Here is a 16,489-nt window from a genome sequence, read left to right on the forward strand (position 1 = left end):
GAAATGACTTGGATGCCATAACAGCATAAAGATGACAAATGGATTTAAATAAGGGTTATATAAACCCAATTCACAGTGTGAAAACACATCCCATCTATCTCACTCCGCCATACGCTGTAAAAAAAAATGGTTTCTCCATTCAAGGTGGTGAGCTCTGACATGAACTTCTACTTTGCTTGTTCACGAAATCAAACTCCCATTCCAGCATGTTCCCTTTGATGTACAGTGCCTGGAATGTCAACAAAAGAATCCTCCTGAGTCAGAAGACTCAGTCATTTGCTCACCCGCCATCTTGTAATCCAGACAGTCTTAATTACAGACAGCCAGGTATATGAGGTTGGATGCTCCTACATTAGAGCCCATCCTTAACACAATGCCGGGATCTGTGGCGTGCCACACCGTGCCCACCAGAATGTGAATGGAGATCTCTGGGATTGCATCATCGTAACCCCCTTTGTCGTGTTGTAGCTACAATATCTTTCTCCCATGAAGTTGCTATGTGTAGATTGAGAAAGATGAGGAAAATTAGAGGCTTAGCCTGGCTAGCAAGCTGTCTATGTAATTAGATATTATCCAAGAACACCAAAGGCTAAGGTGGGTAAACACTCAGCATGACACCATCATGTGTTATTACTTATCCTTTGAAATATTAGTTCCGCATTATATTTCCTGCCTGCACTGAAAATGTGTTTTCCAAATGATTGATTTAAATCATTCAAATTTGAAACTAAATGTTTTACTAGTATTCTGTTTAGAACTATTTGATTTCAGTGGGAAATATATAGAACTATGTGGTAATGTGTCATAGTCAAAACATCAACATGTGTTTGTGTATAGTTTGGTCTCTGATGTCCTCTCTGATTGACACAATACATCACAGCCTCAACATTTACCTAAACTAGTGTGTGTTGTGTGTGTGTGTAAGTGGGAGAAGGCATGTCTATGTGACTGGGTAACACATGAGCTGAATCTGGGCCAATAGGCCATGCTTCCATCCATTCTACTGAGTTCACACAACTGGTGTAGTGATAATTACAATACTAACTCTTCCTTTCTTGGAAAGGTTGCGAGCTTGGAATGCGAAAAAAAGAACAAAAAACACATTCCTCTTTCAGTTAGTAGCTGCCTCATAGTTTTAGTTAAAAGCTGAATCGGGACTGAATACAATAAGAGACAATTCAATAATGTTATCAGACCATTGATTTTAATAAAACATCTTCACATTTTCTTTACATGTAACTTAAAAATATAGACATTTACATTACATTGTATATAACATTTTGTGTACACATTTACAATAATGGAAGAGAACCATACAACACCAGGAGTGTATAATATTGGTGATGATGGAGTTCGATAGCTCACTTAAGTGCAACCCCCATTATAATTATAATACAGTAATTTACTGCAATAATCAAGGCTTTAAGTTTCATAAAAAGAGAAACATAACAGTACTGCCATTTATGATGACATGGATTCATCGCCTGCATCCTCATTTCCGATTCTGTTTCCGATGGTGGGGAACCAGATAGTTCCAGGTCAGAACTCTGCGTCCCTCTGGGTGTATCACGTTCCTTTTGGATCTGTTCTGTTTGCTACCGTCCTGGTGGAGTGTGAGTGTCAGCATCTTGGACGCTTGGCAGGTTTCAGTTGGTGGAGTCAATGTCAGCAACCCCGGCAGTGTGTGTGTGTGTGATTAACTGCGTGTGTCAGCATCTGGGACATATGTGTACGTTCCAGTGCAGTGTCTACATATGTGTGTGTGTGTGTGTGGGTCAGCGTCTCTGGCAGGTGTGTAGGTTCCGGGCTTGGGTCCTGCTGACGGCGTGATCTCGTTCCCCTCTCTCTGGTCGGCAAGCGAGGCCGTCGCCACAGTCACAGCGCTGGAACAGCTCCAGGCCGTGGGAGCCCTTCCTCCGGTGGCGCGTGCACGCCTGGCCCTCCGTCAACACCGGCTTACAGATACGCGACCAGAAATGGCGGGCACAGCACAGTCCCTCTGAACAGTCTGTGGAGCGCAGGCATGTCTCCCCCTCCAGACCTGAAGCAAGAGAGAAAGAGATTGTGAGGGAAACGGTTTGCTGTTGTACCATTGTGTCAATGAGGTGTACTCCGTCACATAAACAATTGAGTCTTTCAGTCAACATGGTCATGTTGCTCCTATCTGCAGTGCGCACACCTACCTTTGACAGAATGTACTTGATGTCCCTGTGTAGGACTTTTAGCATGGACGTCTATGGTGTGGTTGTGTCTGTTTCCCACACTGATAGTGTCCATGACATCCATCTCACCAGCCTGACACACACCTAGAGGCGCCAAACATGTTAGTCACTTCATGAGTAAAACATTTTGTTTTTTTCAAATGGGAATCACAAAACTATACATATACAATTGAGCTGCACTTCTATATTTACTTTCTGGAACTTTCTGAACATGAGTAGGCCAAAGAGCTCACCATTAATGCAATGATTCCCTCCGCAACACATCGAGTCCCGAGCGCATCGCTTGCGGCTCTTTCGACATGGAAGGCACGCGCCTCTAACATCGTTGCAAAATTCATCGGTCCCGCACTCGTCATCATCCGCACATGTATTTGACTGTAATGATGAAACGGAACAGAAGATAGGTGTGACTATAATGATATGAAATGCCTGGAGATGACACAAGATTTTCTATACATTTTAGGAACTGCGCACGGTTAATTGGAGACATGGGCTTACCTGTACTGTGTCTACTACCAACCTCTGGCCATCGCTACCAGATGATGGGGAACGTGGGCTCGGGCTGACTGTGTGGGCAGGATTAGGACCCCCGCCACCAGGCAAGTTTTTAATGGCGTTGGAGTTCACTAAGACCGAACCGGCGTAAGTATCCCCAACGTATCCGAGTAGCGTAAGATACAGGGCCATAAAACGACGCATTGACAGTTGAGACATGCCTGTTCCTTCTTTTCTCTCTTGGTCGGTTCAGGATGAGATGCGTAAAATCCTTTGCCTCAGGGAAGTATTCAGCAAAAATGTCCAAGTTATACTTGAATCCTCTCGCAGTTCCAAAGTGGTTGTTGCAGGGTAGTTGGAGATCTCCTGACTCACTACACCGTGATGCTGTCTTTATACATGTGGAGTTGTTTGTATTCCCGCCCCTAGGAGTGCACAACAAAGGCGGAGGGTGGAATTTCAAAGGCGCCTAAGCTTCACTGTACGGAAATGGCAATCAATTTAGAATTGAGTTTCACAATGTTTGTCTGTAGTACTGATCAACAAGTCTGTGACTGTCCTCATAAGATTGCACACCACGTGCATTCTTATGCTACGGTTATTGGAAACATATTTTACCAGAGGTTGTTTAGTGTAGTAGTCACTACATATTTTATTTTGTTTGTATATGTTATTTGTGTACTTTTTACATTCCTATGTAGCCTACGTTTTAGTTTTACTATTTTGGCGTTTCCATTTAATCACTACTAGGTTATCCCAAATCCAATCCAACTTTTACGCACAACTAGAGTGGAAGGAAGTCTTTCTTAAAACAAATTATAATACTAACATTGGACGGATGTGTGGATATTCATATTCAACATCTTCAATCGTGGTATTTTGATGTTCAACTGTAGCGGATACAGATGAAGTTTTCTGATGGTGCGTTGACATTCCTTTGACATTCAAGTAGCCTAACAGCCCGCTGGCTGTGTGTAAACGGTGATTGAAGTTACTTTCCGTCGATTAACTACTTCATTTGATCCTTCTGATTGTAAAGGGGCAATTATCCTTTAAGTGTGCTTGATTACACTAGCGGCGGACATCAATGTAAGATATGTGGACCATTAAGGGGTGTGAAAAGTTTACCGAATTAATGGACTTCCGTGGAGAGGTCTTTCAGAGCTGACTGGCACTTCGAGATGAAAGACAACTCTGATCTCTCGTACTCTGATGATCCCTCAAACTAGGGGAATGGAATGACTTGGTTGGGGAAGAAACGACACAATTCAACTAATCCGCATTCTTTCAATTATGTGATCCGGCCCGTCTATTGTATAAACCTAAACAAAACAATCAGTGTAGATTCTAGACTAATAGTTCCTTTCAGTAGGATGCATTATGTTTTAATCGTAATAACATTTGGGAACGTAAGGAACACATTTTAGGAACGTTTTCAGAAATACTATTTGTTTCCACTGTTTTGTTATGAACACGGATTTAATCTTAAACATGTAGGCTACAGAACCACATAGATAAGGTTTTGAAATGAACAGGTGCCTTATGCGCCAAGGTTTCACAGGAAGACAGAAAACAACCTTAGCACATGGACATCATCTGGTGGTAGAATTTGTCTTCCTATTGACAAATATAGCACTTTATCTCGTGAATTGCCATGTTTCTTTTATCTAAACGACCCACTAACTGCTAGGCTACTACTTTTTAAGTGACCGCCTTTGATGCACCTTGATCTTTAATCTCACGAAGGTGTCACCTGATTGTGGACATTAGGAAAGAGTCAATTTCCGCATGGATGAAAACGTATACGTTACATACACCTTCCTTGGAGTAAGAGAAAATTGTTCTTATATGCAGTAGCATTAAGGTGCACTAGTAAAACTAATATTTTATACAGAATTATGCATCATTAGAATCGGTCCACGAGCCAACACGTTTGGTCGTTTGATGACGGAATGCAGACACACGGCGTCCTCTAGTGTCTGAGTGATCGTCATTACATCTCTCATGTCAGAGGTCCTTTCCGAGAACGCAAATCTCATTATCAACAATGTGACCGTTAAATTGCAACCAATCTACATTTAGTTTTCAGATAAATCCGAAAATGTACACATTAAAAAAGTGGTCACTATTTATTTATTTGTGCCCATTTATTAAATGTTGAGGATATCGAGAATATGAAGTGTCATGAAAGAATACAATTAAAATGTTTTTCCATGCAGTAACATTTTTAAAAAGGGTCAAACTGGCCCGAACGCTATCAGGAGGTTAACTGGGGGTTAATGATAGTGTGTCTTCATATATATAATATAATTAAGTTTGTGCTAATGCTGCAGTCCCTTTAGCCTCACCCACTCTCCTTCCACGTTTTCCTGTTCAGAGGGTGATTGGTATCAGGACGGGGTCAATGTGAGAGGTGCATCCTTCCTTATGTGCTCTCAGTCTTCAGATTTAGCCAATCCATAAAAACAGGATAGACCAGGTGTACAGTAAATATCTCCTTCTTCCTATCTATTTTCACAATAGATTCCACATAACTTGAAAGCGCATTCCACAGAACTGTGTCTGAGGAACTGAATAGTGAAATGAAGTAGAACAATTGTTTATGTAAAAAAAAGAAGATGTGCCCTCATAGTGTTTCATGTGTTTTATTGTAACAGGGCCCATGGGAAGCAGCCAGCAGAGAGCCAAGAGGACACATACAGGTTTGAGGTGGTTCTTTGTTCATGCAGCATTGAAACAGTGACGCCATGTTAATTTTGGGATGCCATTGATTTAAGGCACTTGCATTGTCCTATTGGTCGGCCATTGTAATTGGTGGTTGGAATGGGACAGGGGAATGACAGACTGACCTATAGAGAGAATATGATAATGAGGGAACTAGTAAAAGGGTTTGTGGCTCCCACAAAATAGAACATCGCTGACCATTCACCACTCGTCGTCAGAGCACGGCTTCGAGACCAACTGACATGGGATGAATTTTCAAAGTCTAGAGTTTACCCATAGTCATTTCAATAAGGCATGTGTGACAATAAATTCTTGATTGTTTTTCTGAATTGTGTGACTTAAATATTTTTGGGCCTAGGGTTATATCAGGTGGTGAATAAACCATTATATTACAGAAATAGCACTCTTGTAAAAGTCACTTAATTAACAAGTCATTTTATACAAACCAACACAATAAGCACATTTTCTAAGGAAATCAAGTGCATAAAATCACAAGCAATACAACAAAAACAATAACCAGGGCTCTAAACAATATCACCTTTTTATTACAGCACCAAAGTCCTAGTAAACACTGTGTCTACATAATTATGGAGTGAGATTACTGTCTACATTGTTCCCAAAAATGCATTTGAAATATATTGAGCCATTCATTATTTGTTAAAAGTAACAAAGGAATCAGCTATAAATAAGTATGGTTGATGTTCATTTGAACTAATGGTTCAACGGAAATCTATTGGCTCTCACATACCTTAAAATTGTAGTTAGTCAGAGCATCTCTGTTGATGAATTTAGTGGAATTAACTGCATAAAAACACATTGCTTACATGTAATGTGTGTTTGCTGAGTGTCTGTTTGTGTGTCTGTGTAACATAAGCTGGTAAGCTGGCAGGGCACTTGAAGGGTCATACGTTTTCTGTCAAAAGCACAAAACAGCACTTGTGCGTCATTAAGGTATGCAGTTGTTCTAAATCGATGATTGTTGTCTACTTTATGTGCATGTGTGAGAATGTAACTTCAAATAGTATGTACAGTACTTACAACCTATGCTTGTCTCACAGTAACAAGAGGAGGTACAGGAACATTCAGGTTGGTCTGAAGCACTTAGTACCTGCTTGACTTCCTAGACCCAGTGCTGAGATGGGACTTCAGTTTTCCAGGTGAGTCAGCGACCAGCGACCAGCGATGCAGACAAGCTACTGCAGGGCACACAACAGCTACAGCAGTCTGGGAAAGAACAGCGGTTCTGGCCAACCTTTTTAAGAGCAGTAAAGGTGTGTGGCAGCAAAATAAAATTCAATTTCACCCTCATTCTCATCATAGTCTTTTTTTCCCCCCTCTCCCTTTCTTATATTCTTTAATATTTCACCTGCAATCCTCATCTCTGCCTAATGGACGGAAGTGGTCTCGCTCTATGACTCATTGTCTCATGTTGTGTGTGTGTGAGTTGTTTGTTCCCGTGGGTCTGTGCATGTGTGTATATGTGTCTGTCTGTGTGTGTGTGTGTGTGTGTGTGAGAGAGAGAGAGTGTGTGAAACAGAACACTGAGGGGAGTGCTACAGTCTCAGAGTCCCAACGTAGCGAAGGCATATCGGTGACCCCGAGGGCTTGCCGTCTGTCTCTTTCCTCTTCTTCTCCTCCTACTCATGTGAACGCAGTCTTTAAGATGCAGCTATATCCTGAAGATGTTTTTTTGGTATGTGCATGTGGAGGAGAAGCTTAAAAATCGGTGTCCCAGCCAGAGTTGTCGTCCGGGGGTGGCTCCTCGTTGTCCTCTGGGAAGCTGTCGAAGTTACTTGTGTCTGTTGGCGCGGTCACCTGATGGACAGGTAAAGACACAATGAACCAATCGGTGGGCATTTAGGAAGCAATTGCTTTCAGTGAATGACTGGTGTTTTTCGTAGGGCTGCTGCGGGGGCAGCAGGGCTGCCGGCGTCTCTACTCACGTTGGGGATGATCGGGGGGGTCAGCGTGCCCTTCTTTAAACCCTCCCAGTTAAAGCCCTCGAACCATCTGCAAAATAAAGTGTATGCGTCAGTCTGTGGTCTTTAAATAAGGCCCTCGAGAATTGTTGTAATGGTACCAAATATGTAATGGTATTGTGGGGTATGGTTAAGGCTGTACACTGGGTGGCGCTGTTTGGCTCGGCTATATGAGCCAGGGGGAGACAGGTAGTGCCAGGTGTAGACCCCGGAAGGGCAAATGGTTTCGACCGTTTATGGCGGAGTTTGCAACAACTACTCGTGCTGTATGGATGTTTTAATTTTAGTTGCAAACTCCGCCATAATCAGAATCAGATCTGATTCTGATTATGGCGGAGTTTGCAACAACTACTCGTGCTGTATGGATGTTTTAATTGTACCAAATCCCTGGAATAAAGGATCATATCTTTAGCCGGCTTCTGGACTCATTGACCCAAGACGAGCAGCAGGTAAAGCCATAGCCGCCTAGCGCGTCCTACCAAAGCCTGGGGCAACAGCGCAGCATTAGGCTGCCTGTTATAATTGTAGCATGTTCTTGTTAGATCTGTGTCTACGAAACTGTGTATGAGCGTTCTATGAACTCACTTGTGCTTCTGGATGTCTTTGACTCCGTTTTTCAAGTTTCCGAGGCGTTCCGAAGGATTGTCCCTAGACACAGACAGATGTTGTCAGACTGGAGGATCACAAAGAACACTGGGAGATTGTTCCAAATGAGACGAGACAGGTACTCACCTGCATAGCTTCTTTATGAGATTGGCAGCGTTTTTGGTAATTTTCTTTGGGAATTCTATCATGTCAATGCCTCTAAGGATGATGTTGTAGGTCTTCATGGGGTCTGGTCCAGAGAAAGGAGGGCTGGAGGGAAGGGATGGAGAGATCAAATCTTTTGACAACAGTCCTAAATGACTAAAAGTAGGACAGAAGTTAAAAAGCCTCGTCCATGTTTGTGGTTTACCTGCCAGTGAGAAGTTCAAACATGAGGATGCCTAGGGACCAGTAGTCAGCAGAGATATCATGGCCCTTGTTCAGGATGATCTCAGGAGCCACGTACTCTGGAGTCCCACAGAATGTCCAAGTCTTCTTCCCAAAGCCGATCTTCTTTGCAAAGCCGAAATCCACCTGGATGAAGACAAACATTCCCACAGACTTAGCATTGGCCAGGGGTTCGGCTTGTGTGAAATGTTGAGAGCCCATGTTCAGGCTTGGGCTCGTTTGAACAACCAGTTAGAGATAGAAGTGAGTCTTTAGGCTCTCCTTTTTCCTCACCAGCTTGGCGTAGCCCCGGTGATCCAGAATGAGGTTCTCTGGTTTGAGGTCTCTGTAGATGATACCTTTGGAATGCAGGTACGCAAAGGCCTCCACCACACACCCAGTATAGAACCTTGTAGTGGAGTCCTCAAAGGAACCTCTGGAGAATTAGGAGACGAATACAGTCACTAGACCGACACAGAGGTGAACACACACATTCCTGATTTTCAAGGTTTCGAGATGAGGAATTGATAGGAGTCACAAGTGGCACATTGCAAAGAATAATTGAAACGTTACGTGGAGGTCACAAGGGGAAGCAGACCGTGTATGAGACTGACCTGTCTCTCAGAATGGTCCATAGCTCACCACCCAAACACGCCTCCATCAGCATGTACAGGTATTTGCTATCCTTAAATGTCCTGTATAGTCTGGAGGAAAAATACACATAATCTCAATCAGATCCCTGAACATAATAAGAAAGAGACATAGTAAACAGATAAACAGTATATGCATGTGTGTATCTATATATATATGTACAGGTCTGTACAGCATGTAGGTATACTTTACAGTATGTTACGTGTCACTTAAAATTTTAATGGAAAGTGATAAATTATTATAATTATGCATTATTTATTACTTGACATTTTATAATAGTTTGTTTGATGATTGATCAAACATGTTTGTTATCTGATGTGTGTACCTAATAACATATGTTGTCCCTTTACTCCGGACTGCTGAGGTGGCATTATTTAACCCGAACTATCGTGCCAATGAAGCATATCGAATTGAATTGGCTTGACGGAGAAAGCTGAGGAGAGAGAGAGAGAGAGCGTGTCTACCTGACGATGAAGTCCGAGTGGGCCTCCTGCATGATGAGCTTCTCCGAGCGGATGTGCTCCTGCTGCCTCGTGTCCACGATGTGCCTCTTCTTCAGGATCTTCATGGCGAACGTCCTGGTCTCGTCGCTCTTCAGCTGCACCTGAGCGCGCCAGGAAAAGAACGGGAGACGGCAAACGAGAGATGTCATCGCGCCCCGGCTGCCTATGCGTTTCCACATTCCGAGCCCGTGGATGCTGAACTGTTGGAGATGGTGAGCGGTGACCTACCAGCTCCACGCGGCCAAAGCCCCCGACGCCCAGTGTGTCGATGATGTTAAAGTCAGCCAGGTTGATGCTGAAGAAGAAGGCATTCTCTACCTCGTACCTTTGGGGACAAGAACAGACAACAGCACAGGGATGAAAGGAGTGGAAAGGAACAGCAGCCTTGCTGTCCTTTGTCCCCAGGGTTAGGGTTAGCGTTCGTCCAGAGAAAGCAGATGTCCCCGTCGCACACACACACACCCAGTTACACACACATACGCTTCTGTGTCTCCAATGACATGGCTGGCAGGGGCCAACTAGAACACACCTGGCCCCCAGCCTGTCACAAACTCTGATAGCCAGCCCCAGCCCCCCCCCCACCCCCTACTCATTGTTTAATCCTAGGGGGCCTGATCAGATCAGGTTTTAGATCTGCTGGATCAGAGCGGATAGGGCTTGAGCCCAGAGGACGAAGACTTTTCTGGGTCACACAGAAAAAGAGGGACTGTGAGACACGAGGCCCCGTGAGCTGGCGTGTGCGGAGGCAGTCCACAGCCCGGAAAACAGCCACCAGCACGTGCAAGGTTATGGGTTTTCCACTGTAAAGACCAGTGGCAGTTTAAATGTGTTAAGCCTCAAACTCGCAGTCTTAAAATACAGGGCGTGTAAAAAAGAATTGCCACACGGTTGACGGTAGGAGAACGATCCTTAAGCTTCACGTCATTCCCAGCTGTCTTGTCTGACCGTTTGGGTTCTCAGAGGGAATGTTTAACAAGGCAGTGGTGCTCACCTGACCCTGACCTTAGTTCCTGGGCCTTCCCACAAGCTTGCCCTCTCTGCTCGCAACTTGTCAGAGCCTTTTCTTGGTGGCGGCAACATTATAAATCATATTATATATATTATAAAGCATTTTGCATAAATATACTGACCACTAGATGGTGTGCTTGTACCATTTTCCTCATAGCTTAACCCAGAACAGTAGCTGACATCCAGTTGGTTTGAATGGAAGTAAAAGAAAGTTAAAAGAACTTAAGCCAATAAATATGTAGAGTAATGAGGAAAATAACATAGAAACTTTCTCTGTTTCTCTTATTACTTCTGTAATACGTTCTGCAATAATTCTCGGAAAAGCAGTTTGCTCTGTTTCTGACTGTTGTGTCAAGCTGTTTTATTGACTAAATACCAGGATGCATGCAAATGTATACAACCTTTTGCAGTTAACATCGGAATTTGTTTACCTCACTATTTCACCAGTTTCTGTGTTACAAAACTATGTAATAGTGCCTGAATATTTGTTGCCTGAAAAAAAAAATCAGCAAGCTATTTCTTATTATGAATAAATCCCATACTGCTGACAGAGGGACCAGCAAAAGAATAGCAGAGGAAAAGAAAAAAAGACTGCTTAACTAATAAACAAGGAGGTTTCTTTGAGGAGAGAGACGAGAGGAGTGAGTTGTGTGGTTAAGATACTGCTGCATGGTGTTGAGCCCACTGTGACCAATTAAAAACTGTTTCCATCTCAGTGACGGTTTGAGACTGGCTTTCCACCAGCGACAGCCTTGCCTGTGAAGAGGCAAACATGCTAAGCTGGGTTGGAAACACGCACACACACAGCGATGAACCAGCCATCTTAATCAGTGACAAAAGCAGCATCCTTTGATGTGACAAAGGAAAGAGGAAAGCAGAGGGGACTTATTTATTGAAGAGGATATGGGAGAATAGGGAGGAATATCAAAGGCAAACTCACCATCAGACTAAACTTGGAATATGTTGGTGGAGCTAGTTTGTGTCTTTCCTGATGTCTACTTCTAAAGCTGAAAGTAACCTGACTGTAGCCATATTGGTGTGGTCCCATTCCATTTGGCCCTCTATTGACTTGGGTTGGAGCCTGTAGACATTGGTATCATTTGTGGTGCTTCACATGAGTGCCAATGACCGGCCACTCACCAGTCTCTCTCCTTTCCTCCTGCTCTAAGATGATCACAATACTAGTGCTGAGTGACCACATAACTCAATACATCTCTTCTGTCATAAATCTCTCTGACTATGGTGATAAGTCTTTCTTTCTAGTATATTATGTTACTCTTAGCTTGATCTCTCCTCAGTGTTCCACACTTAGTTCTGGTTTCTCCTTACCATGTCCCACTAGGCCTGAGCTGGCACCCTCTCTATCCCCCCCAACTCCTCAGCAGCCTGAGCTGCCAGCCCTGTCAAACTCAAGTACTCTCTTATGTCTGTGGTTAAAAAGAGTTCCTCTCCAATAATGTAGAGCTCCTCGTCGGTCGAAAGACAACAGCCTTGTTACATTTGTTCTTTTATACTTTTATCCAAGGCAAACAATATTTTGGTATGCTAATACAGTAATATGCTATGTCACATACCACACTTACACAAATATGTGTATCTTTTGGTATGATAGCAGATGTTCATGTTGACAAACACACTTCAAATCCTAAGGGGACTTGATGGGAAAGTGTGGAGGAGGAGGTTGAAGGGGAATAATAAGTGACGGTGTACTTTGAAACCCTGACATTAGCCTGAAGGACCAGTGAGCATGCACAGAGAAATGATTAGACAGACAAAGAGGTGCCTGTCTGACTTTACCTGGCATCGGCATCAGCATCCTCATGACCTTTACTGGAGACATCCTCTAACCCTCCAATCAGGTGTTTGAATGAGCTGCAACACAGAAAGAGAGACCTATATGGATTTTTATGAAACCCGCAAGATCAAATTTCCCATCAGTTCTAGAGGGGATTCTTCCATGGTTCATTGACCATATTTAATGGGATATAAGATAGCTAAAATGCGACTGGAGATCAAATCAAATGAATTATTTGTATAGCCCTTTTACAACATGTCACAAAGGGGATTGCTTATCTTTCAACACAAGAAGTAAGTAGAGAAGACAAAGAGAAACTAAACATTGTTTAGAGCTTAAATAAATGTGAAAGCTAAATTAATGCCATTGGGTTTCTGTTTGTCTCCTCTCAGGCAGTTATGAAACTACAGCCACAAGCCATGAAATATTTATCATCCTACTTCAAAGATCAATTTCTAAGCATAGTCTGCAATGGTAGAGTTGGGCTGACATGTCTGGGCAGAAGTTCTATTTAAGGATTGAAAATTCGAACACACATCAAATGGAAGAATAGCCCACAACAAAGAAGTTGGCTTTGACGTAAATTAGAAGTCAACATGAAAAGTAAACATTGCTAATTGGTGTATTAGTTTCAGTTCATCTCTGATCTGATGAAGCAGTCTTAATTGGCCTATCAGAGTTACCCAACATAAATGGCCTCTTATTCTCCCCCCTTTAACACTGCAAGTACCGCACACAGTTAGTGCGGTTGAGGGTAGCATCAGCCGCATGTGTGATAGACAGGTTGACAAACCATAATAATCACATCGCTCTCACCATGGGTGACTCACTTACTCCACACTCACTTAGAGCACAGCCATGTGTGGTCTTCTGCCTGAGAAAGGGGACTCCTGGTGTCAGCTAACACACGCACACTACCCAACCTGCTGCCCGCTTTCACAACCCAGCTCAGTATAGAGGTATTAAGACAAACATGTCCCAGTAAGACCCTACATCATCTTACAGTGGTGTGTGTATGTTAGTACTTTCCAGTTCACAGGATTTCACATTGGACCAAAAAGAAAACACATCAGATTAGAGTAAAATAATGCATTTATGCACTGTGTTATCCATATTAGAAACGTGTTGACACCTAGGTAGTCCCAGGCTGTTGTTCATACTTACTCTCTGTCGATGACCAGACAGGTGACCGTTTCTGCAGCAATAAAGTTTGCTGTCCTGACGTCCTCACTGTAAAGGCACACATACGCACAATCGGTTATCAGCGACAGGCAGGTTCATACAAAGTACTAAAACCATCCACAGTGAGTGCCAATCTAGTTCAACTGGAGTTGTGAAACCAGCATTACTCTGTATTGTCTGTGACATCATCAATCTCATCTTCATCCTCATCAGAGGATGAAGACGACTTCTCGGAGTCTCCCCAGTCACAGGAGTTTAAGTCTGAGTCCCAGGGGTCCATGTCCTACCGTACCCCCACTGCACACACACACACACCTTACACACACACAGCTGAAAGGTCCAAAAGTCTAACCGGGTCTGTACGACTGGTGCAGTGCACTTGAACACACACTAGAGACAAAAAATTGAGCACTTTGAGGGGAATTCCATATAAAGGCTATATCCAGGCCAAGAAAGGTTATGGCGGCTCTCTGATTCCACCCCAAAAACAACACACTCCGATTCTCTGTAGACTATTAAACCAGAATAAACGCTTCTGCTGTATTCCAGACCAGCGCATTCTCAACTGACTCTGTTTAACTTGCTGAACACACACTCTCGTCCTTGACCAAGAGGAGGATAGCACACACACACACACACACAGACAGAGGGCCCTGTATTTCATAGGGAGAGAGGTGACAATCCTGTGCATGTTCTCTATCCAGTCTATGCCTTAATCCTCCAAATAGTCATTCGCCAAAGACACACTCAACACACACATTCAACACACACACACTCAACACACAAACACACCCCTGGAAAAGGTCACAGCTGCTGGGGAAACAACAAGCTCTGCTTTGTCAGAGACATGAGGAGAGGAGGAGAAGTGAGGAGAGCACATAAGAGGATAAGAGTGGTTATAGTTGCTAAGGGGAGGGGGGGTGAATTAACAAGAGGCCAACATCCAAACCCTGAGTGGTAGGTGTTTGTCTCTCTAAGCACCTGCCATATGTCACCTGTGAATATGTGCCAAGCAGAGCACCACTCTCAGAGCCATTGCTGTCAACTCCCTGGGATGCAGTGCCAATGTGTGGGCATATTGTCTCTTCCACACTGATGTGTTTTAATACAAACACACACAAACTCACATCTATGTTCTCACCTCAGATAATGACCTGCTTCATTAGTCTTAGCACTAGGGAGAACCAATGTTTCTTGAGAAAATTCACCCGAGCCCTATTTGTATTCTTCAAGCAATACAAACTAATCATTTAACCAAGAGCAATGCACAGGTCCATGAGTTATATATACACTTAGTTCCATAACTAATACTTCCTTTTAAAGGTTTTGGGAATGGTATCTTTCACCTGGGGGGGAAATGGTTACCTCACGCCCTTGTTGATGTATGTGGTATTATGTTACTGCCGTAAGCTAACCATATCTGTCAGCATGAATCATTTTCTAACTTCTTCGCTCAAAATATCATTAGGACTAAATACGCCTACAAACTTGTAAATGCACACGCACGCACCCATGCACAAAACCTAGCACAAACAGACACACTTGTCAACACACACAAAGCAGCTGCATGTGTCTGAGTTGTCACAATTCCCGCATGCGCACCCACAAACACATCAATCTCATGTACACACACATGTACACACAGCACCCTGTGGTGCTCATATCCAGTGGATGGATTAAGCTGGCAACTGGAGGGTGATCTGATGTCCCGGGGAATGGGTTATACAAACAGAGCGTGTGTGCATGTGCACATTTGTGTGTGTGGGGGTGGGTGTGTGTGTGTATTTGTGTGCGTGTGTGTCGAGAGATACCAGGACCAATCAAATGTTTTTGAATGTTAAAAAGGAAATGTTTTCCTTTTTAACAAGCTTTCCCACTCCTCAGACACTCCCCCCACACACACACTTAAGAGGACAGCTCATTTCAACACAGCACACATTCTCCGAGGTGCTGATGGATCAACACCTCAAATTGGACCTCATACTGGGGCAGGAAGAATGTGCCATCACACATGGTGTTGTCCAATGAGGGACCACAGCTATGTTTGAGGGTGTACCATTTCCTGGAACTTCCACCAATCACAGAAAAAACACTCTGTCCCTTATTTGAACACTAATTAGACAACAAAAGTATACACACAAGCACACACACAGCCAAATACAGATGGAGACCCACATCGAAAATGTCACAAATCTGTGACACCACTCTCTGAAACCAAACCAACATGGCAGGCTAAAGCAGCCATTTGTGGTTTGTTATTGAAGATCAAAGGCATTGTTTCCTGCTGCTACAGAGAGTTAGCGTGTAGAAGGCTAGTGAGCTTCATGGCCCTAGGCGTACATGGCCCTAATTAAAAAGCTGCTCTTGCACTTGCAACAAGTCTGCTGAAGATAAAACTCCAGTAAAGACGTTGGGTTCAGTATTTAAATTGAGAAGATATGCTTGACCATCAGAGTCTCTCTCCTCCAGCCAGACCTAGACAACAGCACTTGTGACAGGGTGATAACAATGCTACAGTAAGGAAGCCCTGGTGCATGCTGGGACTTTCTCCAAGTGGATGTCCTTCTGAGATGTCCTTCCCAAGAAGAATTCATGTTAGATAAGAATGAGATTGATGAATTAATAGATGAAAAGGACAGAAGGGAATCATGGAAGTGTTTCATATGTGTTGTCGTGAAGGGCGCAATTTTAAGCAACGCACCAGCTTGATTTTTTTTTTTCGATATACAGATTTCATTGAGGAAGATTATGAATTTCCAGAGTGAAAGGATTTCACTGATTTTTTGCCGTTTTGGTCCTAGCTGGCATCATTAATCTGTCAACCCACATTCATTTTAATGACATGTCATCTTTCATCTCCCATATTCATTAGCCTCCCAGCTCGTATGAAGTGGTTCCAACCATCTGTCTACAGACCTGAGAACATACTGGAAACTGACAGTATGGACCTGGAATCAT

At 43.3% G+C, this 16,489-nt stretch overlaps 2 protein-coding genes across 3 annotated transcripts in view; both read right to left on the reverse strand.

Moving 5' to 3' along the window:
- Positions 1 to 1,187: 1,187 nt before the first annotated feature.
- On the reverse strand, positions 1,188 to 2,984 carry LOC136943455 (dickkopf-related protein 1-like). Its single transcript, XM_067236787.1, has 4 exons — positions 2,721 to 2,984; positions 2,456 to 2,597; positions 2,184 to 2,306; positions 1,188 to 2,041 (listed from the first exon to the last, which is right to left on the reverse strand). The coding sequence occupies exons 1-4, from the start codon at positions 2,934 to 2,936 to the stop codon at positions 1,776 to 1,778; spliced, it is 747 nt and encodes a 248-aa protein (XP_067092888.1). The 5' UTR covers positions 2,937 to 2,984; the 3' UTR covers positions 1,188 to 1,775.
- A 2,980-nt stretch (positions 2,985 to 5,964) lies between these two features.
- LOC136943259 (cGMP-dependent protein kinase 1-like) overlaps positions 5,965 to 16,489 on the reverse strand; it is a 53,137-nt gene continuing 42,612 nt past the window's right edge. For both annotated transcript variants that reach the window (XM_067236520.1, XM_067236519.1), the window contains exons 8-18: positions 13,514 to 13,579; positions 12,352 to 12,426; positions 9,775 to 9,871; positions 9,508 to 9,647; positions 9,007 to 9,096; positions 8,687 to 8,828; positions 8,376 to 8,539; positions 8,153 to 8,275; positions 8,006 to 8,068; positions 7,385 to 7,451; positions 5,965 to 7,256 (exon numbers count right to left, since the gene is read on the reverse strand). In XM_067236520.1, coding sequence (XP_067092621.1) covers positions 7,158 to 7,256; positions 7,385 to 7,451; positions 8,006 to 8,068; positions 8,153 to 8,275; positions 8,376 to 8,539; positions 8,687 to 8,828; positions 9,007 to 9,096; positions 9,508 to 9,647; positions 9,775 to 9,871; positions 12,352 to 12,426; positions 13,514 to 13,579 — 1,126 coding nt within the window. In that variant the 3' untranslated portion in view covers positions 5,965 to 7,157. The remainder of the gene's footprint in view (positions 7,257 to 7,384; positions 7,452 to 8,005; positions 8,069 to 8,152; positions 8,276 to 8,375; positions 8,540 to 8,686; positions 8,829 to 9,006; positions 9,097 to 9,507; positions 9,648 to 9,774; positions 9,872 to 12,351; positions 12,427 to 13,513; positions 13,580 to 16,489) is intronic.

This window comes from Osmerus mordax, chromosome 5 (genome assembly GCF_038355195.1).
Source record: "Osmerus mordax isolate fOsmMor3 chromosome 5, fOsmMor3.pri, whole genome shotgun sequence".
Classification (NCBI taxonomy): Eukaryota; Metazoa; Chordata; class Actinopteri; order Osmeriformes; family Osmeridae; genus Osmerus; species Osmerus mordax.

Excerpts from the sequence above, each read along its gene's own strand:
- LOC136943455 (XM_067236787.1), bottom strand. The coding sequence starts at position 2,936 with ATGTCTCAACTGTCAATGCGTCGTTTTATGGCCCTGTATCTTACGCTA. Across the intron at positions 2,307-2,455 it reads AGGGAATCATTGCATTAATG|GTGTGTGTCAGGCTGGTGAG; the intron begins GTGAGCTCTTTG and ends TGGCGCCTCTAG. Across the intron at positions 2,042-2,183 it reads TCAAGTACATTCTGTCAAAG|GTCTGGAGGGGGAGACATGC; the intron begins GTAGGTGTGCGC and ends CTCTTGCTTCAG.